At 44.1% G+C, this 21747-nt stretch overlaps 1 protein-coding gene and 1 long non-coding RNA gene across 2 annotated transcripts; one reads left to right on the forward strand and one right to left on the reverse strand.

Annotated features, from left to right (window-relative positions):
- Positions 1-643: 643 nt before the first annotated feature.
- On the reverse strand, positions 644-15218 carry WDR82 (WD repeat domain 82). The gene is made up of 9 exons (XM_068409393.1): positions 14823-15218; positions 9930-10027; positions 6459-6525; positions 6163-6262; positions 3978-4094; positions 3007-3162; positions 2814-2883; positions 855-997; positions 644-697 (listed from the first exon to the last, which is right to left on the reverse strand). Exons 1-9 carry the CDS (start codon positions 14981-14983, stop codon positions 644-646), a joined length of 966 nt encoding a protein of 321 aa, XP_068265494.1. The 5' UTR covers positions 14984-15218.
- A 1520-nt stretch (positions 15219-16738) lies between these two features.
- Positions 16739-20450, forward strand: LOC137668282 (uncharacterized). The gene is made up of 3 exons (XR_011048911.1): positions 16739-16825; positions 17283-17390; positions 20073-20450. It is a non-coding gene; the product is annotated as an uncharacterized lncRNA (long non-coding RNA).
- Positions 20451-21747: the final 1297 nt, after the last annotated feature.

Below are 21747 nucleotides of genomic sequence, written 5' to 3' on the forward strand. Positions count from 1 at the left end.
GAAGAAAACCACACAATACAGCTTTAAAAATGCCACAAATAGATTTGTTAATAAAACAGACTTCATTGCTCTTAGAAATAATACTGTGTCAGTTCCAACTTTGGCTGAAGCCTGCTGGCACAGACTGGAAGGTAAGAACGTGTAGCATGCCACTTCTGAACACACTAGGAGGCCGAGTGGAAGAGTCCTCGCAAAGGAACGCAGCAAATAAAGGTAAGACATATGGAAACATATGCAGGAACAGGAACACAGTCTAGGAGACCTAGGCAATTCCAATGCTATGCTTGCAATGATGATGCTGCTGTTAGCAGTATGGAAGTCATCTGACAGCAGCTGCAGCGTAGGAATTAGTCGTCGATAGTTGGCAACAGAAGGCCTGCAAAAGGAGGAAAGAAAGAACATGTTTTTATGGAGCAGAACACAAATTTCTCCTACAGCACACTGCAGGAGCTGATCACTGCTACCTTCTACAAGCACACAAGCAGGCTACCAAAGGGGCAGCAGCACCCACCCAGCAGTTTAAGGTTACAATCCTTGCTTACGCTGGTTGGGTTTGCATTGCGTGTTCTCCAGAGCAAGCAGCCGCGTACAGTGACCTACAGAACTCGTACATCTGCACGCGCATTCACTCACTGCTCTGCTTTCATGTGTGTGTGCAAACGCTGCCTTGCCACGTGTGCTGCCCCACCATATCTACCTGCCAGATAAGGCGCAATCAAGGCGGGACAGCCAGGGGCCTGGGTCTCACCAAGCCCAAGGAAATACCCACCAGTGGCAACTGAGCCTCTCAGATTTAATTTCTAAAAGGGTCAGCACCTCACTGCACTAGAAGGAACTTAAAACACTTTCCTTACCATATTGGAACATGCGCTAGCAAAAGTCATGAATTTTGGATTGAACTGCAGACAGGTGATAGGACCTGTGTGTTTCCCATCCAGCACAGCCACCTTCATCCCGCTTTCCCCATTCCAAACATGAATCTTCCCATCCTCTGACCCTGCAGGCAGGAATGGAAAACAAGATATGCAAGATACGTTGGAGAGGCCAGCAGAGAAAATAAAGAACATAACCTTTTCTGTCAGAGAACTGTAGGAACAAGCATGCCTCGTCTTCATAGCTTAACCTCTAAAATTCTCAAAGTATCACTAGGGCATTTACGAAACCTGTATCCAAACAGCAGGTTTATATCTTTGAGCTGCAGAGACTCGACCACACAACACAGCGCAATGCTATTCAGACAAAGAGGTTAACAACTATGGTCACCCAGTAGAAAAGGAGAGCTGACACCATCCAACCGAGGAGGGAAGACCCTTGCCAACTTGCACCAATGTGCGAGAGGCCAAAAGCTGGCTGTCAGAGTCATGGTTCACACAAGTTCTCAGTTCAGACACAGAAGGAGATAAATATTTCACTCGGTAGGCACAGAATCAAATCAAAGGCTTTACCACTGAAGGTAACCAGATTTCAATGCACTATGCCAAATACCAGAAGCTTCACTGGAGATGTCAACTCTCCACATCGCTACAATGGGACAGGTTTTTCACTTAAAATCGCATTTTGCAAACTCTGAGGCTGGGCACTTAACATTTTTATAATTCAGTTCTGCTTTAGTCTCAATTTTAAATAGGATTCCTAATAAAAATGCACGGAATTTTCTTCTGCTTCTGTATTTGTATGTATAGCCTTCCAGGGAGGAACAATTAAGAAGCACAAGTTCAACTTAACCATATGTAAAAATTGAACAGAAATAAGTGTTTTGGAACTTCTTCCACTATAGCTTTCATTTGGAAGGGCACAACAGCAAGGTAAATACGTGCTATAAAGTGCTCTCCAGAGACAGGACTAAACAAAGAACCTCCTGCCCCACCTTCTCTGCAATCAGGAAGTTCTCAGCCAAAAAAAAAAGGCTTTGCCAAGACCATCACTCATCCACGAAAAATGAGGATCCGGATACTACCACAAAATTAAACGTATTTGACCTACCAGCTATATAAATAAGAACAAAAAGAAAGCGGTAGGAGAGGGCAGCACCACACAAATGTGTCTTGACTTGTGCTCATGGGTCCTGTTGGGCAGCGAGTGTTGCAGAGTGACAGACACGCTTACCTTGGGGTGCCCAACCTGCAGCATCAGGCTTTACAGGAGCTGCAAGTGGTTTTTGTCACCCACTTCACTCAAGAGTCCCTCCTGCAGAGGGTAAGGAAGGAGGCCTGGGCCAGAGGAATCACATCGAGAGCCATCAGGCTGATGCCTACTGCTTCTATCAAGGGTTAAGCAGAGCTTGTTCCACAGACAAGGGGATTTACAAGAGCCACATGAACAAAATGCAGCTGCCCCAGCGCGTTGCCAGTGCAGGAATGTCCCTGGGAGGAGTACAAACACACCAGGCTATGAGACCAATCGCCCAAGCACAGACAGGTGACTTGTTCATCAGGTAGCAGAAGGCAGGCCACAACATACAGCCCTGAACCACTTTCAGAGGCAGCACATGAGTGCATCCTAGCCACAGGGTGAGGATCTTTGACACAAATTATGTGACAGATCTCCACACATTACAATAGTTTGCTGGTTTGTTTTGGAATAGTTTTCATATATAGAGGAAAAAATAAGAGTCTTCTTGCAGGCTCATCTACATTTCAGTCTAGAAAATGCTGAGTAAACTAAGAAAATGGCAAACTGTCAATGCAAAGAAAGCTTACAGCTGCACTGTATTATTTAAATACATTCTGCTTCCCAACACGGACACAACTTTAGTCCTACATAACGCACCTAATTTCAGAGCACTGAAATTATTTCAAGAAGAATTACCTTACCTATCATGATGAACTGAGAGTCTGGTGTGAATGATGCCTCCAGCGTGACAGCCTTACTATTGTTATAACCCTACGGCACAAAACAGGAGAATAGGTAGTAGAGAGGGTCCCCACAGTAATCTTGCAACCAAAGGGCACCTGCTCCCAAAACTAACACCAAGCTTCAAGCAGGTAACACAGGCAACATGCTCACCCCAAACGTATGCAGGATTGCTCCTTTAAAGGCATCAATCAGTCGAATGAACCCTCCATTAGTCGATATGAGGATGAGTTTGCCATCATTACTGAACTTCAGGCCTGTCCACTCACATGTTCGATCATACTGCATCTTAAATGTAGCAAATGGCCCCTTCAAAGAAAACATGGGAAATGGAAATATGATGTAGACTTTGTATACATTGCTGCTAACAAGTCTGCTTTTAACCTTAGCTCGGGAAAAAGTTCAAGATTTTTCAAAAGAAAATCTTCAGTTGTAAGATACCAAAGGGAAGTGTCACAGCAAAAACATGTCACTGCATGTGTAAGTATCAAAGAAGAATGAATCCATAGTTTCCACAGCAAAAAAGAGCCACAGTAGGGTGTTTCAATACCCAATACTCTTCCACATTCAACAACAGAAATTAATTTAAGGTAGGATGAAGTTTTCAAACAAGGCTGCTAACGGAAGTTAGAGAAAGAGCTTGAGCCAGTGTTATTGTCATCTGACTTTTTGAAAACCATGGAACTAACTGTTCCTAACTAACACTAACTCAGTGCTTAGCCAGTTCAGCTGCCCCCCCGATTACAGTTTCCTTTGAAACTTCCACCCTTTCTGACAAGCCTGGCTCCATCTTTGCCAGTGTTCTTCCAGAATAAGCAGCAAGGCAAAAAAACCCAACAAAACATCAAAACCAAACAACAACAAAAAGCCTAAACAGGAGCTTGGAACAGGTTAAAGAGTTAGCAGAAGTAAACTTTAACACTGGTTCAAGAGTGGATTTCAGCATTTGGTGACAGCACATAACCCTTTCTGTCTGTGAGATGTGTACTTACCGAAAACTCTCTAGGTGCCAAGCAGGCACCCCAGCCAGAAAGCTGGAGTAAACAAACCCAGCCTCTGAGCACTGAGTTTGGACTACTTCTTGCAAGCTAAAAAGTGTAAGAAGTGAGGTTAGGGTAGTTCACCTTGTCAAAAGAACGGAGATCGTAAAGCTTCACCATTTCAGAATTGACTCCAGCAGCAAAAATCAACCCTTCTGGGTCAAAAGAACACACAGGCTTCCCCTGCAGATGCATTAAACCCTAGAAAATAGAAGTAGTCCAAATTATTTTGCAAAACTGATGCTCACATTTCTACCACCGCCCTTTGAGCCCACTGTCGGCAGGACAGCAGCCTACAGGCAGAACAACTGACTTGCAATTATAAATACTGAGGTTTTACAAAGGTTCAGAATTCAGCTTCTCAAAAGCAACTCTGACTACTTCAGGTCATCATACGGAGCTTCCAGTTTGCTGCCATGACAAAGTTTACATCAGAACAAAGCAAGACCTCATTTGAGCTGTCATCCACTCAAAAGGTACCCAAAGAGAGGATGATGTGGCTGTATTAACAACCATACCAGACAGGATCACAAAACACCGCTGCTCCAATTGATAGCAACACTCTACCAATTACAGCAGCAGGAGGATCTGGAGGGCAGGGGAAGTATTTTGTAAGCAAGTAGAAACAGCTCCAGTGAACACCACTGCTGAACCTTCCATGCCTGTTTAATGAAAACTCATACCTTCTAGAAGCCAACAGACCTTACGTATTAAAACTGACAGATTACTATCAGTACTTATTTTTAATGTTAACTTTTCCTTAACTCATATAGTAGAAAAGACTTGAGAAAATTTGGTAAAAGCCAACAAGATATATAATTCTCTGTACGCTGACTGGCAGGTCTGTGTGTGTTAGTCATATGTCTTTATGTAACTGTATGCACATAAATAAGAACAGATCTTTGATTAAATCAACAAGACATTTGAGAATTTTCTGCATTTCTGAAATACCATTATTCTCTAGAGAAGTCTAGAGACTTTACTACTTCTCTCTTCTTTCCAGTTCAGGTCAGTTTTCCCTGTGATCTCTGAAGGCCAGGCAGTGAGCTAATCAATACTCAGGACCCTTGCAAGTGGGACAGCTCTGGTTTCCCGGTAATATTTCTACGCACTACGGCTGCCATCTCATGGGCAAATTGAAAATTACAAGTAACACTTCCTCAGCCTCTTTCCCAAGCTTTGCTGGATGCAGCTTCCAGTTACAAGTCCTAGTTTTACCATTCTTACAACTTCAGGCATTAGCATAAATCACAGAACCGCTACTGAATTTACAACCCTGTCTCATCTGTAGCAACTTTGAGATTGAGATTCATCCCAAGGGAAACTTACACACTGGCATTAAAGGCATACTCCCAGAGAAAGGCAAGATTTCTTGTCAGAAAAAGCCGGGGTTTAAGACAGATGAAACCATTTTGTAAGAAATGTAACGTTTTCTTCCTTTGCATTTCCAGTTACATCATCTGGAATCAGTAAACAGCTCTCTCTCATAAGCAAAACAGTGCCAGTGAGATAGGAAAATATGAGAGCACAACACTACATGTCCAGATACAGGGACAAACCAGCTCATCACCAATAAAAGGCAGAGATTCTACTCCTAGTCTTTCATTCCTGCCCCTGCTGCCAGCTCTGGTACTTTTCTCGGCCCACACAAGCCTGCTTCCACGAAAAAAGGTACAGTAAATATTCCAGCAAAAATAAATAACTAAAAATGGATAGGGTTTTGCCTTGCTGGAAAGTTAAATCTGCTCACCCAAACCGGTCCTGATGAACAACAGAGGTGATGCAAGGAGGGGGTTAGACCATATGGCTGCTGTGTTACTTTAGATCATCAGTTTCTTAATCAAATTTAATTGCATCAAGGCATCAATTTTAAACACAAACACATTATAAACACTCAGATGAAATGCTCTCCCCGTGCCCCTTCTGCTGCCATTCCCAGCCCTGGAGACATGCTGGCTAGAGAGAACCACTCTCTGCATGGGGTACAGTGTGATGAACAAGCTGATGACACTCAGCTCTGCTCTTGTTTCATCAGCTGTGGGTGTTACTTCTTGCTCTCCCCAGCACTTCTCCAGCAGAGACACACGTGAAAGTGAGTGGTGTTACAGAGATTTGTGATCAAGGCTCCTTCAGCATTCCAGGAAGGTGTCAACACTAAATCAGCAGCATACATTTCTGGCAGTATTTTTGTTTTATAACAACATGCATCCATTTTTCATCCTTCTAACTGAAAATGCAACACACTATGCACATGTATTTGATAACCTACCTGGCAATTTGGAGAGCGGAGATCCCAAAGTCGAATAGTTTTATCTAGTGATCCAGAAATAAAAGTATCATCCACTGGAGACATCGAAAGAGCAACCACTCTGCAATGCAGAAGGACCACATGCATCAGAGACACACAAAAGAAGCGTGTCCTACCCCAACAGCTGTGTACAAGCTCATAATTGCCATTAAAAGTTCTACACAGCGAATACCAGAGTAAATTGAGTATCACATAACTCCAGCTCATTACAATCATTACTTCAAATTCTCCTGTACTGTCCCCAAGCCACATCTTACCTTTTTGTATGCCCCGGGAAATACCGAATATATTTGTTGTCATGCAGGGAGAGGTATCGGATTGTATCTGAAACCATAAACAAACCATATTATTATGGTTATTATTATATCATAAACCCAACATTATCTAAAAGCAGTCACACAGTAAACCTGCTCCCCACAGCAACAGCAATCTTGCCACAGTGAGTAAGTCTGGTCATTTGATTTCAACTCAGACTTTGAAACACAATCAAGTTAGAAACAGACATAAAGCAACTTGGTTTCTAAGGCAGAACTGGAAAATAAGCACCAGGAAAGATACTTCCCACAGTCTGAAGTCATATTACATCTTAAAGGCAAACTGTCATGTCACTTATGCAAGTTAATTTCAAAGTTGCTAAAATTTAAGAATCAGTAGGTTCTATTCCATCATTCTCACAAAACTGAGAGTATCACATTTACAAAGCTGATACTACCGCTTTTTTTTGCTATACAGCACGGATCTTGCTGTCTTACCTATGTACACATCCAGCAAATAAGTCTCCAACTAAAGAGTAAGCATAGAAAATGTGTGAATTCTAGCATTTGGCCAAAGAAGATAAAACCAAGCCAGGCAAGACCATTAAAAAGTAGAAAATCTCTCTTCTTCTTTTTTTTTTTTTTTTTTTTAATCTGACAATCAACAGCTTCACACATCCTCTGCACTTAGAGCAGTTAAGCTTTAAGAAGAGGACAGAGGAGTAATCTAAAGCCTAGTCCACTTAGAGCAACCTTAAAAATATATTAAATAAATCAGAGCAGCACCACAACATTTCTCAAGTGGTAATTTTATTATGAGTACAGACGAACATACCAAGAGTAGCCCCGAATTTTGTAAGATGCTGTTGAGACTTTCTCTCAGGATTAAAAGAAATCCTCATAAGAGGAAACAATTATTAAAGCACAGAAGACACTTTTTAATCTTCATGTGCAGATCCATCTAAGTGATGAAATGTGAAGAGCACAAGTTAAACCCCTGATACTGAAAAGCAGCATCTGCAAAATCCCTTCTCACACTAGTCAGAGGACACTAGTTTAAGCTATTGCTGGATGGAAGAGATTGGCATTATGCACCTGCACCATACAGTGCCAAGAGACTCTGCACTGCTGCAACCAGGTCCTGCTGCGGCTCCAAAGATAAACTGAGGGAAAAGAACATTTTTACTTTTGACTGAGAAGAACAAGAGCCAACAGGATGCAATATGCACAGAGCATTTAACACTCATAAGGGCTACAGTGTTCCTGGCTTTTTGAAAGGCTCATTCAGCAAAATTTGGTTTCTGGGGAAAAACGATCAAGTCACCATTTTTGCCTGAGATTTCACATCAAGCTGAGATCAGAGTTCCAGACCACTCTCCAGTATTTGACAAGAAAACTAAAGCTGACTGATGAAGCTGGAAACTTGATGCTGGTGACACACCATTTTGAAAGGCTCTAAGTGACCTCAGGTGACTATCCAAAATGTAAATTCCTACCACTAGTGTCACATCCCATCATGGCTCGAACCGATACACTTCAAGCATGCTGTTAAGATATACCTCTTGTTTTTCCTGCAAGAACTGTCAGTACCTGATTCCCGAGGTATCCATGCAGAATTACATCTTCTTTTGCTAAAGAGAAAGCACTGGCGAACTGCAATCCTCCGTGATCCTTTTTGTTGGCAGTGCTCTGTCCCAGGCAAGGCAGTGGCCTGTACAGTTATCTCCTGTACCGGGTGGTATCATAGACCCTCAAACTGTACAAACTACTACCTCAGCCTGGAATCAGGCAAGAGGAACTAGGTTCAAAGGTCTTGAGGAAATCTTCAGAAGTGGATCGGTAGCAATTCCAACACAAAAAACACTTGGGAGCAAGCGCCAGCACTGCTATAACGTGTTCCTGTGTTAATTTTCCCTCCCAATAACTGCCTAACAGGTTAAATACAATGCATCTTGCCCAAGACTGAATGCTTAGGGACAACACAGTATCTAGAACCCTACAGAACACACTGCTGGTTTTATTAAGTTTATAGTTCGTAACAGCAACAAATACTTTCACATTCTATGTTTTTTTTTCTTCTAATCACGTATTTATCATAATGCTAACCTGCAGGATGAAGACACTTAAGTTTTGGTTCCTCAAAGGCTTACCAGTGCTTGTAAACAAAACCTCACAACTCAAAATGGCACTTAAAATGCTTCATTAAATTGTTAATCGTTAATTAATTGTAAATTAAATAACAGCCAAGTCAGAAATGTGACATAACGAAGTAATAACTTAAAAAAAATAATAATAAGTAGGCTGGGAAACAGACTAAAAAGGTAAGTGCTTCACATCACACTTTTAATCTTTATACACCATTAAATCCAATTCCCTTGGAAACTTCCTTGTTCCTCTAGTTTCAGGCCCAGCTGGTTCTAGTGTAACCTGACTTCCTAACTCTTAACTTCCATCTGCTCTAAATTCATACTCTTTTAAATTCCTTAAATAACCTAGCACACACCACAAGGCACCAGTATCTCTACTGTCAAGCTCCATCTCTGCAAAGGAAAAAACAAAACAAAGCCACTATTCCAGAAATGCTTACGAGTTTACAAATACAATGTTAAACCCCATTTATAAAGTGCTGTGCTAAGAGACTTGTTCACTGACAACTCTCAGACACTGACTACAACACACAAAACTGACGAAGTCTGAAATGAACACCAGCTGTTTCCAACCTCAGGAAATATTGCCAGATAGAAGAATTAATGTACCTATCTGTGCCGGTTCTGAAATTTGAATTTTAAATTGAATTCAAATACACTAATAGAGAGCCTGCCATGAAGCTCTAGAAGCCCTTCGATGTCACTGATTAACAGTGTAGCTATCACAGACACTGACTGTAAAGAAAGGGCATGAAAACGGGTGTTCTGTTTATTACATGGAAAAAACAGATTAACAGACACAAAGCTAGTCTCAGAAGAGCTCTGTGACCTCCTCCAGGCTTGGCTGGTGATCTGCTGAATTACCTGAACTTCCTGCCCTCCCTGCTGCATTCGGAGAACGCAAAAACATTCCCTTCCTTTGCAGTTGACTTGTACGTGTATCGTACAGAGCTACAGCATTCAGCCCACCTTCTGGCCACATGGTCCTTCTACCTCATCTCACGTGTAAGAAATTAAGGCATGGAGGCTGACGGCACTGGTATCAAACAGCAAACTGAACAGCAGAATCGAGAACCAAACTTTTATCACACTAACAATGTTTAATCCCTTAGTTATCGCAGCAACAAACAAAACTCACGTCAGGATGCTCAAGGGAATATCACTGAGTTGTGCATTAGAGTTGAACGTTAATTCCCCTGTCTCTGACACCGCGTTTATCACCAAAAAGTTGCTATAATTTTTTCCTAGCGCTTTAGAGCAATCTATCCAGGCATGTAGTTTTAAGTGCAAGGAGATTAAATATGCTCAACTCCAGTGGATCACTTACCATCTATTTTGTTGGAGCTGTACACAACTGTGTTGGCAGCATGCGTGTACCTGATGAGGTCCACTCCATACTTCTTACTGTACAGCGTTCTCTTTGGTCTGTCAAGGAGGAAGCAGAAATAATTGCACTCACTGCAACAAAAAGCTCAAACCGGAACTCACATTAACAAGGCCTGTTTGCATTGAGATATTACAAGATTGTTTAAAGTGGTCAGATGTTTTTATACAAAGAAAGAAAAGCATTTGTATTTGATTTTCAAACAAGCACCTTGGTGCCTTCTCCAAGACCATCCCCATGCTTGAGGAGTTCTCTGTAACACCTGCAAAATGCACTTGTCTCCTCCAAAAATTCTTTTTCTCATTATGTCTATTGTAAAAAGAATATGAGGAGCTAGTGTGATGAGTCCTTAATGCCAAGCAGCACTGCCTCATCATTCCCTTGCCCATCCAAACCTCTAGTTCATCTACTGTTTATTTGAGATTGAGCATAATTTGTCTTTTTGTTCTACGTTGCTTCAAAACCTAGAACAGGGTGTCTCACTCAGAACAGGGCTTCTCGGTATTAACACAAACACATATATATACACCAGCAGTCTAAAAAAAGCAATGGTAACATATGGATTCTCAAACTACTGGAGAATTATACTCATATCTGATCCTAATTAAAGCATGAAACGCAAATGTAACGTTTTGCGACAAAATTAAAGACATTCTGGTGAGAGTGAAGACAACATACAGAACTGGATTTTTAGGGGTCTGGGAAGCAAGTGAGGTACTGCAGTACTAGAAATTTAAACTGCAAAGCAAATGTAGAAGTAGCTGGTTAATAAGCGTGTCTTGCAGCAGTGCCTGGTCTCTACCACCCTCCTTCCCCCTTCTTTCTCAACTGAGGCAGCATGGTGGTTTCAAAGCTGGGCAGTCAACCAACAGGGGTACCAGTCAGCACCAGAAATAATACAATCTCTTCCGGGAGTTATTTTTAATCCAGAAATTCATCACTCCGGTTATTACACAGGCCCGCAAAATATTTTACCAACAGAAACCAAAGACAACACCACGGGAATGGAAACAAACAGCAGGAGTGGTTTAAACCAATACTGCTGCCAGACTACACCCTCAGACAAGGTATTTCTAAAATGCTCAACTTTTTCCGTGTTTTCATTAGCCTCAAACTGACACACCCAAACAAGAGCACCAGTTGGAGACTTTTCCTATGAGAACAAAAACAGACCTTCATTCTTAAAGATTAATTCTCAAAGAGCAGAAGCCATAGGGCTTTGACTTCAAGCGAACTTGCTGTGGATGAGCTTCCATTGACTGAAAGCCAATACAGCAAGTGTAATTAAAACCCATACACCACCTGTACCACTCAGACCAAATCTCAACAGATTCTTCCTCAGTTCCTCCAGTAGACTTTAAACCCAATTTTTCAGATGCAAACATGTTACAAACTGAAAACAGCACATCACATGTAAATTTAGACACCAAAATTATGAATGTTATGCCTGATATACTTCCCCATACTGCTCTCTGTAGTTACCTCAGCTATGCTGTTGACCAAATTGGGAAAAAAACAAAAAACAAAAAACAACAAAACAGACTCTCATGTTTAGTCTGGCTCTTCCTTATCTATGAAAAGTTTAAAGCTTAGAAGTTCTATTCAGAATAAAAGAATATACACCAAAGAATATACACAGAGACAATAAAGATCAACACATGGACAAAAAGCACATTTACCAAAAAGAAGGAAAGAAAGTACTTCTGTGTTTCAGGAAAGGTGAAGTTTTCATGTAAGCTGACACAACCAGAAGCATATCACTTCACAGAAGACCAACCACCTGTTCCCATCGACTATTTAAAAACACAAACAAGAAAACTATGTTTTATATATTTTCTAAACAAATCACAGTCACTAAACACAATTCCAAGTTTAACATTCATCTGTCCAGCCCACTTGCAAATCAAGCAATATCGCCAAAGAAAAATGCTTTACGAGATCACAGTCAAATCTGCTATAAAGATGAAACAAAACACAGGCATGGTTTGTAATATCGTCTGTTTGAATCATTACTACTGCAGGTAAAGCCATCATCCAAAACCAGGCTCACTGACACATCTAGTAAACACCACAGCTAAGCGGTAGTCCAGATCCATCACCTCTTTATTTGTGTAAATACTACACAGTTGATATACACTAAAATACGAGCTAAAGCTTTGCTAGACCACCATTAGATCATATCAGGGTTACAAATCTACAGCTGCCAGCCTTCTGTTCCCAGCCTCAGGGACTGCCACACATCCCACCACACAACTCTGCTGTAAAAGTTTTCAGAGTTCACTCTTAAGCCCCAGCAGACACAGGTAAGCCTCTTGGTTATGCTTTTGAGTCAGCCTGTTGCAGAGGTATATGGTGATGCACAATGGGCTAAAAAAATAATAACAACAATTTAGTTCTTTACACATTTTGAAACAGAACTGGAATCTCGAGTCCAAAATTATTGGATGTTCATGAAGAAGGAGGACAAATTTTCCAAGCTTGTTGCCTAAGCTCAGAATAAACATAGTAAGGGAATCTGTGTTTCAAGGAGATGATCTTGGCCTGTCAGCTCTTGGCTACACCTCACTGTTTAAACTGTCCTGACACTTTTAAGAAACTGAAGTTCACCGAGATGGGGCTTGGTCACACTGTTATGGCTCATTTTGGTATGGCAAAACAAAGCAAAGGAAATGAGGGTGTACCTAAAATATAACCAAACACAGCTGCATTTTTAATTCTTACCAGCAGAACCTCTCATAACAGGGGAAAAAAAAAAAAATCTCGAATTTTGTCACTTTTACATGGAAAGTTTTGACATTTAGGCTGTTTGCTGAAGTATGGTATCTTATATTGAAACCCAGCAAGCAGGAACAGGGGTTACCTTGATGAAACTACTCTCATTGCCCTGTAGCACTGCAGCAGACGATCATCGATCGTCTACATTTAACTTCATTAAAGCAAACCCTCTGACTGTAAAGCATATATCAGGACTAGATGGAGACAGGGATGAAAGAACCAAATGCCTCCCAACCCATCAAACTATTCTTTAAAGTCTGAAAGGGGAAGAGCGATCAATACCATCTGCATTAACATCATTCAGCCCTTCTACTATTGTATATAATTAGGATCTAGAATACAATCCATAGCAGACACTATATATATAAAGTTACCTATTCTTACATAAATAAAAATTAAATAATTTCAAATAAGAGCTCACTCTATCAGATGGGGAACACCGACAACTTTAACGTGTAAAGCAAGCAAACTAAACAGAAGTGTAAAATAACATATAATAAGTAGTCTACAAAATTAAGAGAATATGCAGGATGCAATCTTTCAAACACAGCAAGTATGACGTCTCGGTCTCCTTGAAAAAGCAGGAGGATTAGGAATACCTGGTTTACTAGAAAATAGACGCAACACTGACACATCTACCTCCTGGTACTCACAAGCCATTTCTTTTTCATTCCTGCATCACCCTGTCCTTCTTATTCTCTCTCCTACAATACACATGCTCGTTTTTCTTTCACTTTTAAAACGTATGTGATGTTCTCTAGTCTTGACTTTACAGCACCAAAAAATTCACGTCAGAATTACATCTCTACACCAAGAAGCACATGAAAATTAAAACTTAACATTTAAAAGAATTTAAAGCAGTTAAATGCATACTTCTACCAACTGAGAAAGATTTTAATGGAATAATGACATCATTTGGCTCAATTTGTTCCAGCTCTCATAGAATACAAATGCCTTTTGCATACGTAACAAGACACCAACTGCAAGTGTTACTGGTGGTCTTATTGGCACGTTTTTATCCTCCGAACAAGAGCACCATATGTCAAGCGCTGTGCAAATTTCTGGGGTTTTATCCATAAGACAGGACAAGCATCATGTGATCAATTAAAGAAGATACATAAACTGGACAACTCTGTTCAGTGAGAAACCCGCACCTTAATTCATTACCCTTAAGTAACAGAAATCAATGAACACCTTGATTGACTAAATATAAACTAAGACAATGTTTGAAGACGCATGTAAATCACACGTGTATTTTAACGGTGCTTTACAGACAAAAGCACAACTACAGAAAAGGATTTAAAGCACAGAGGACCACCTTTATCTGCAATGCTCCCAGAAACCACTTAGGAACCAGGGTTTAAGGAAAACACACTCAAGTTTTTAGAAGTTACAGTGAACACACAGCACATCACCTTTTGGCTTAAAGCATTTATGCAAGAAGTTACACTCAAATTAGGTTGTTTAAAATGGCACATCTGTACACTGCTCACAGCAATTGCTTCTATTTTAATCAGTGAGACTTAAACCCAGAGAAGCCCGAGAAGTCAGTTTGCATATTTGTAACAATCCCGAGGCCTGGAAACGCGACCAGACTCAACACCTTAAACGCAACAACTATTTGGTTCTCACAGCAATGAACTCCCTCACACTTGAGAAATTCACCATCGCTGGCTCCAGCCTACCAGCGATAACGAGCAGACATCACTTGTGCAGACAAAACCACGCTGCTCCCACCTCTGCGCCCCACTTTAACCGTGTATAATCCTCCCCCCGCCTCGTCAGACATCATTGCAGTTCCACTTACAAACCTCCGCTAAAAAAAAAAACCACAAGAAAAGCTAAAGCTCACCAGCCTGCGGACAGACCTGCTGCCTCCTCAGAGCAGTCGCACCGGTGCGGAGCCGGGCACAGCTTCTCCCCGAAGGCCCCAACGGCCAGCAGCTTCTCTCCTCACACCCCCATCCCGCCCCAGAATGCCCCCCCAGCCCTCCCGAAGGCAGGCAGCCCCCGGCCCGGCGGAGGGGGCGGGGGGGGCCAGGCCAGGTCCCTGCCACTCACTTGCCCTCCTGGCAGTCGTAGAGAACGATGGAGTCGTCGTCGCTGCTGGAGATGACGGTCTCGCCGTTGGGGCTGAAGTCGAAGCAGTTGATTTTGTCCGAGTTTTCGCGGAAGACCTTGGCCACGCGGAAGCTCCGCAGCACGTTGTCCGTCAGCTTCATCCCGCCGCCGGGCCGGGCCGCGCCGAGGGCGGCGGCGCTGAGGGGAGCCGGGCCGGGCTCCGGGCGGTGGCGGGAGCGGACGGGCAGGGCCTCGCGGGACGGCGGGGGTCAGCGGAGGGTGGAGAGGGGCGGCGTGTCGGGGCGGGCGGCGCCCTCCGGCTCGGTTCGGCCCGCTCAGGCCCCGGAGAGGCGGCGCCGCCTCATTGTGTCCGCCATCTTGCTGCTCCGGGAACGGCAGCGGGCGGCGCGCGGGGTACGCTGGGAAGGGGCGGGGGGTGCGCTCGGCAGCTGCGGGGCGCTGGGCGAGCTCGGCGCGAGGCGGGGCGTGCGCACGGGCTGCTGGGATAGGGGAGGGCTGCGCCTGGCGGCCATATTGAGTGTGGCGGGAAGCCCTGCCCTCCCCCGGCCCGGCGTGGCTGTCAGCGTCCTCGCCCCTCGCAGGGCCCGGGGTCGGAAGGGGCAGCCCGGGGCAGGGCCGGGCGGCTGCGGCGGGGGGAGCCGGGCTGTCCTTACCCACCCACCCGGGTGTCGCTGAGTGCAGGGGAGTGGGGTTGAGGGCATGACGTCATCCCGTAGAGCGGGCAACGGCTTCGCGCCGCTGGGGGGGGCGTAACTTCCGGTGCCGGGCAGGGCCGGGGCCGGCTCGCGTCGCTCGGGGGCCGTGAGGTGACTCCGCGCTCTCGCGGGCGGGCGTTAGGCTGTGCGCAGGGTGCCCCACGCGGAGTTCAGCGCGGGGTTCCGCGCCCCCGGCGGTAACTAGCGAGAGAGCAGGGCGGGGGGGAGCGCGGCCTGCGCTGGCCTGCCGGGGGTGCGCAGGGCCCCGCAGTGCCGCGGCGGGGCGGTCCCTCCCGGGGAGCGGCTCTGCACAGCCCGCAGCGCGGCTCCCGGGCGGCCGGAGCCATTCCCGCGTGTGTCCGTGCCGGGGTTAGGTCCCCCTCCTTCCCAGTACACAGTGAGCGTGCTCTCAGTCTCTTTATCCCCGACTTCCAGTTCAATCATTACACGTTCGTATTTCCCGTATTTTTTATTTTTCGAAAAACTGGCCCCCGAGCAGTGCTACAGAAACACCGCAGCTACAGCTCCACGGTCTCACACCACGTAACACATCAGATAAAGATGAGCAGCCCACACTTAACCTTTGAGAAAGACGCCTTGGCTTTTGAGGCTGGTGCTCCAACACAGACACCTTGGAACTGCTATTTTTTTCTATCATAAATCTTGATGTCAGGCTCTGTGTTCGTGTTTTTGTACGTCTCTTGCCTTCAAAAGTTATTCCTGGAGTATAACAGTCGCTGTGAGAATCTCCCCACCCGCCCCCGTCGAAGATTTCCAGCACCCCGCTATTTTAGTTTTAGAAGAACACCAGATCTTTTGTCATTTCCGTCCCCCAGAAACTCAGAATCAAAAGAAAAAAATATAAACCGTAGATACCTTCACAAATGTTAATTGCATTTTCCTTTCATAGTCTCCAGAATAGAGTTTGATTTTGCTTTTAGAATAATATTGCCCTCCTGTGGTCAAACGACAGTAAGTCCAGGAACAAAGGTTTGCTTGCACATCATTCAAACGCTTAATTCTTTTATGTGCATGTACAATTTAGTGAAACAAAAGTCTTTTCTCAGATTCCTTGCTCTTACTGTTTCTTACTAGGGTTCACCATTACAGGCTTAGACATCTAACCTGATTCACCCTTTCATGCTGTGAAGGGATTGGCTCATCAGAATGATTCACTGATTTTTACTTTGAAACAGAGACAAGATTTTCACACAGGAGTCTAGGGAGAATCAACAAAAGACACCTTCGTTACTTCCGAGGGTCTCAGGGTCAGCTACCCCATTGCAGGTGAGTTCAAAACCTACAACTGATTTTTGTGTGATGAGAGATTTTGGAGAAGCGCAGAACAGCATGCCTCTTGCACACTGTAAACTGCACGATCGAAGCCTGGATTATTTCATGTGGGCCCTGAAGGTGACTCACCAATACCATCATAAGACAATTTACTTTAAAACACCTACAATACTTAGCCAGGTTTTAGAGTTGTATAACACCGTGGGTTGTTGATTTGATATTTTGTCACTCCCTTTTTATTCTTTCTTCTGCCTTTCTTCCTAATCATTGGAACTTAGTTTGTCAGTTTATACCAAGATGGAATTTATCTGGCAGGATAATTGGATCTCCCAGCAAAATGTCACATTAAGTAGGAATTATGGATAATGCCCCTGCAAAGTAGTTAATGGGAAAAAATGTTTAATTGCTGCTCGAGTAGTATTGATGAAATGCAGTCATTCTACCTATGCAGTTCTATATTAGACACTGCCATAACCTGCACAATACAGACAGACCCGTGCTTCCTCAGATGGGTGGACGTGAATTTCAGAGAGATGCTTCTGGAAACAACACTGCTCAGGTGAGTTGGACTCTGCTGGAGGTGGTGATTCTTGGTGGGTACCAGTTACGACTGAGGGCTTGTGTGGAGGACTTGTATCCTACAACTTGGCATCTTTTGATGTGCTCTTGAAACTAAGCATGATGCTCTGGAGCATCGAACCCTGTCCCTGCTGTTACAACATGGAATCACAGAAGTGTGGGGAGAAGGGACCTCTGGAGCTGCCTGCTCCACCCTCCTGCTCAGTGCAGGACCATCACCAGCACAAGGTCAGCTTGGCCATGGCTTTGTCTAGCCAAATCCTGAAAACCACCTAGCATGGAGACCACAGCTTCTCTGAGTGGCCTCATCAAGTACTGTGCGACCCTCTCTGTAAAGAATTTTTTGCTGATGTGCCACATGAATGTCCTGACTTGCAAATTGTGGGTTCATCTCCACTGTCTTTATAACCACCCTTCAAGCAGTTGTAGCTGCTATTAGGTTGCTCCTTACTTGGTTGCACCACTTGGTTCCCAGCCTGCCCTGATGCACAGGGATCCTGCCTCAGCAGCAAAGCTTCACACTTCTCCTTGCTGAGCATCACGAGGTTTCTGTTCTGTTGGCCCTGACCTTGAGTTTGTCACGGTTCCTCTGGAACTGTGGCTCCGTCAGTGCTTCCCCCAAATTAGGCACTCTGCACTACCCTCCAGGTCACTAATGAAGCTGTAGGGTGACACGAACCCCAACAGAGTCCCTGTTGATTACCTGCTGTCAGCTGCACCCTGAGACACTGATTTCTACCCTCTGAGCCCAGTGGTTAAGCTGTTTTTCAGCAAGTCTAACAGTGTGTTTGCCCAGCCCACACTTCAGCGTGCTCATGAGAATGGTGTCAAAAACCTTACCGAAGCCAAGGCAGATTACATCTGCCGCTTTCTGCTTTCCCCATAGCCTCTTGTCTCAGCCTAGAGGGCAGCCGTAGTTGTCCTCCTGTGACTGATTAATATTCCTGGCTCTTTCTCCTCTTATGTTATTTCCCACTGAGGAGCTCATAATTTGTTGCTATTAATCACAAAGAGCATGACCTTGTATTTTGCAGTACTGAATTTCGACCCCTTTCTATTATTCCAGTCCTCAAGGCTGGCAACTTTTCATCTTCCCTAGAATACTATGATCCTTCCCTGTATTTTAAATTACTCTCAACTTTGATTGCAAGTTGACTCAGAATAGGGAGTTTGAGAAATTGCAGCATGAAAGGAAGTAGACTTGGCATGGACTTGGCTTCAGGGTAGTACTGTTCTGCCTTGAGCTATAGAAGAATATTTTAGTGAAAAATTTTTCTTCCCTACAATCCCCAGTGCATGGGAAAATGAATTCCAAAAGGTATATAGGGAGTGAAGGGTATGTCACCTAGAAAAACTAGTAAGATGCATATGTCAAGTACAGTTAATTTTTTTACTAATGATACTGATACATAAAATGCTGAACAGAACACTTTTACCTTCCCTGTGTTTAGCCTTAGGCTACATTCCCCATCAAAGGCAAAGAGACCCTGTTGACACTTTCCTGGTGAGTAAATCAGTCATGAGAGCAACATATTTCTTTTCTAAGAAACATATAGAAAGCCATGTATTGGAAATTAGGGCTCCTGGGTTTCCCAGAGCTCAGCGTATTCTTGAACCAAAGGTATTCAGACTCCATCCTACTTTCTCCCTTGCCTGCCTGGCAAACCCTCTGTGCAGCTCTCTGGTCTCGTCATACTGCTTCTGTCCACCATCATCCTCTTTCCCAGTTATGGATGCAGGAGCACCTCAGTGAGGGGGGGGCAAAAGGAACTTTCACCCTGTCCCTGCGCACCCACTTGTGTACTGGACCCTTCATAGCTGACTGGTGGTGAACTGGTCCATCCGAGCTGCAGACATTTTCTCTTTTACAGAGTGTGAATGAGGCAGTGCGGTAATTTTATGCAAATCCATGTGCAGATTAAAAAATTAATCAAATTCTGAAATTTTCATTTAAAGAGATTAGTCTTGAAAAATCCCCTGTCTAATCCTCCCAGAACAGTCACTCAGAACAAACCTTCAACGCTTTGTTTTCCTACTGGGTTCATTGCATCTCCTGGAAAATTTTCTTGTAATGCTTTTGGGACTATCTGGAGCAGCAAGTTTGAGTTTGAGCAGGGCTCACCAGGCAAATTAAAGTTGATATATCAAATGATAGAAAAGATGTGGCAGTAAGTGGGAACATGGGAGTTTAAGGCAGTAAGATCTCCGCTCTGTTGTACTTCATAGGTAAACTCCCATGGTAATGCATGAAAAATGGAAGTGGTAAGCCTCGGTGAGCCTAACGGTGATTTACGTACCAAGAGGCCAGAGGAAAGTCATATAGCAAGAAAAACGAGTAGCAAGAGACACTGCTAAAACTTGCTGTGTCAGGTAGTTTACTGCTGTAACAAAGATGTAATCTGTCTTTTAGAGCTTGAGCTCAAAATCGTCCTCAAACAATTGGAGTTTGATCCAGTGCTGTCTCAAATTTTTTCCAAGCCCCTCAGGGATTTTGGAGTTGACCCTGTACATGGTGATCCAGCCCCCAATCACTGCCGCACTGAGGGAAATCCAGAGAAGTCCTGATGACATTAGAAATAAACTAACTAACTTAGGCCCCTGAAGATCTCAGTTAAATTAGCCATCCCAGAGTGTTAACATACAGTATCCTCCCATCTTGCAGCACCTGAAACGCTTGGGATGTGTGCTTGAGCTGGCCTGCAACAAGCCCAATTGCCCCAACTTCAAGACGACCGCAAGCCTGTGATGCAAACCCGTGAACAAACCTCCAACCGCAGCACCTGGAATAGCTCAGCTCTGCCCAGCGATGGCAGACTGGCCCCTAGAGGGGAATATTTTTCTGGCTTTCAAGTACCTGCCAGGGACTGAGATGCTGGCTCATTTTTCTCACTGCACGGGCACGGCCAGCTCATTTGTTCACTGTTTTCCTCCCCAGTGTGACTCCAAGTTTATGGCTCAGACTATGCCCCCCTACGTCCCTGCTTTTGGTCTCATGCCACCATCCAATTTACCTGGCAGCTTACCACATTTCTGTCCCTAGTGCTGGATTGTTTCTGTCTCCCTCTGACTTTGGCTCCTTGCCTGCAGAATTGCTTTAATTAAAAAGTTAATGAAAGGTAATGCAAACGAGCGCTTTGCCTGCATTTTATCACAGTCCAGCTCTTCTCCCTCCCGCTTTCCCAGAGATGGTGAAAATGAGGAGCTGGGTTTTTGCTGCTTTTTGTTGTGAGAGTTAACAGCGGAAATTTCTGCAGGCTTAGGAGGAGCCATATGAAGAAAGAGTTTATAATGGTAATGCACGCAAACAAGTATGTAGATGGTGAACATTATCCCTCAATGAAAGCTGAGGAAGTTTTCATTTAAAGGGGATTAATCTAAAGCCCTTACAGTCCTCCTGCTCTCTTTGGAACAGGCAATTCTTAGCATCATTTTCCTCCTAAGCTTAGTGCGAACTTCTAGAACACTTGCCAAAATACTATCTATACCCCAACGCCAAATTATCCCAAGCAGGGACAAAGGGAAGGTGCAAAACCCAAGCCCCATTAGTGCCTATAACATGTCACATTGTATCTGTATAGGAGAGGGCTCATTCATTCCTGTGTGAGTTCCCGGAGAAACTTGGGAACAAAAATTAGTGCATGAACCAATATGAGTCACATCATCAGCCCCTTCTCCCAGCTCAGATTCCTCCCAGCCAGCAGTGGGAAGAGGAAAATGCAGGGATGTGAGGATGTAATTTCCCCACGTGCAATACGCAGCAGCTAACTGGCAGTTACATCATTTCTAGACCTGCAGTCTGTGGAGGTAGTCGGAGAGCTGCCATTTGGATTATTTTTCTTTCCAAGGCTGCCTATGCCTTGGTGTGGGGTGATGTTCAGCTCTCTTGATCTTGTCTTTAAAGCCCTAGTAAAATGAATAGGAGTTTTATTTTTTGTTAATATCTACAGTGAATTTCGTAGCACTGATTTAGAGCTATTCCCTGATGACATTTAGTACCCAGTGCCTGAGACTGTATAAATAAATTACATAAAAATGGATTTGTGGCATCATTAGCAGCACCCCCATTCCAAGGGGAGCCTCCAGTGAGCCTGCGTGTCTAATCAGAGCTGACAAGGAGCACAGTTACACACCAAGACCTCCAAAGCTAATGGGTCTGTGTCAAATTCAGCTCTCTTGCACTGGTGTAAAGTTAGATAACCTCTGACTGCAAGAGGGTTTTACGACGGTTTTACTCTGCATTTACATCTGTGCGCTGAGATCAGTGTCAGGGCTCCTGTGCAGGCAGCGTGCCCTAAAATCCTTAGAAGCAACGGAAAGACGCGTGCTGACTTCAACAG

The sequence above is a fragment of the Nyctibius grandis genome, chromosome 10 (assembly GCF_013368605.1).
Source record: "Nyctibius grandis isolate bNycGra1 chromosome 10, bNycGra1.pri, whole genome shotgun sequence".
Lineage (NCBI taxonomy): Eukaryota > Metazoa > Chordata > Aves > Nyctibiiformes > Nyctibiidae > Nyctibius > Nyctibius grandis.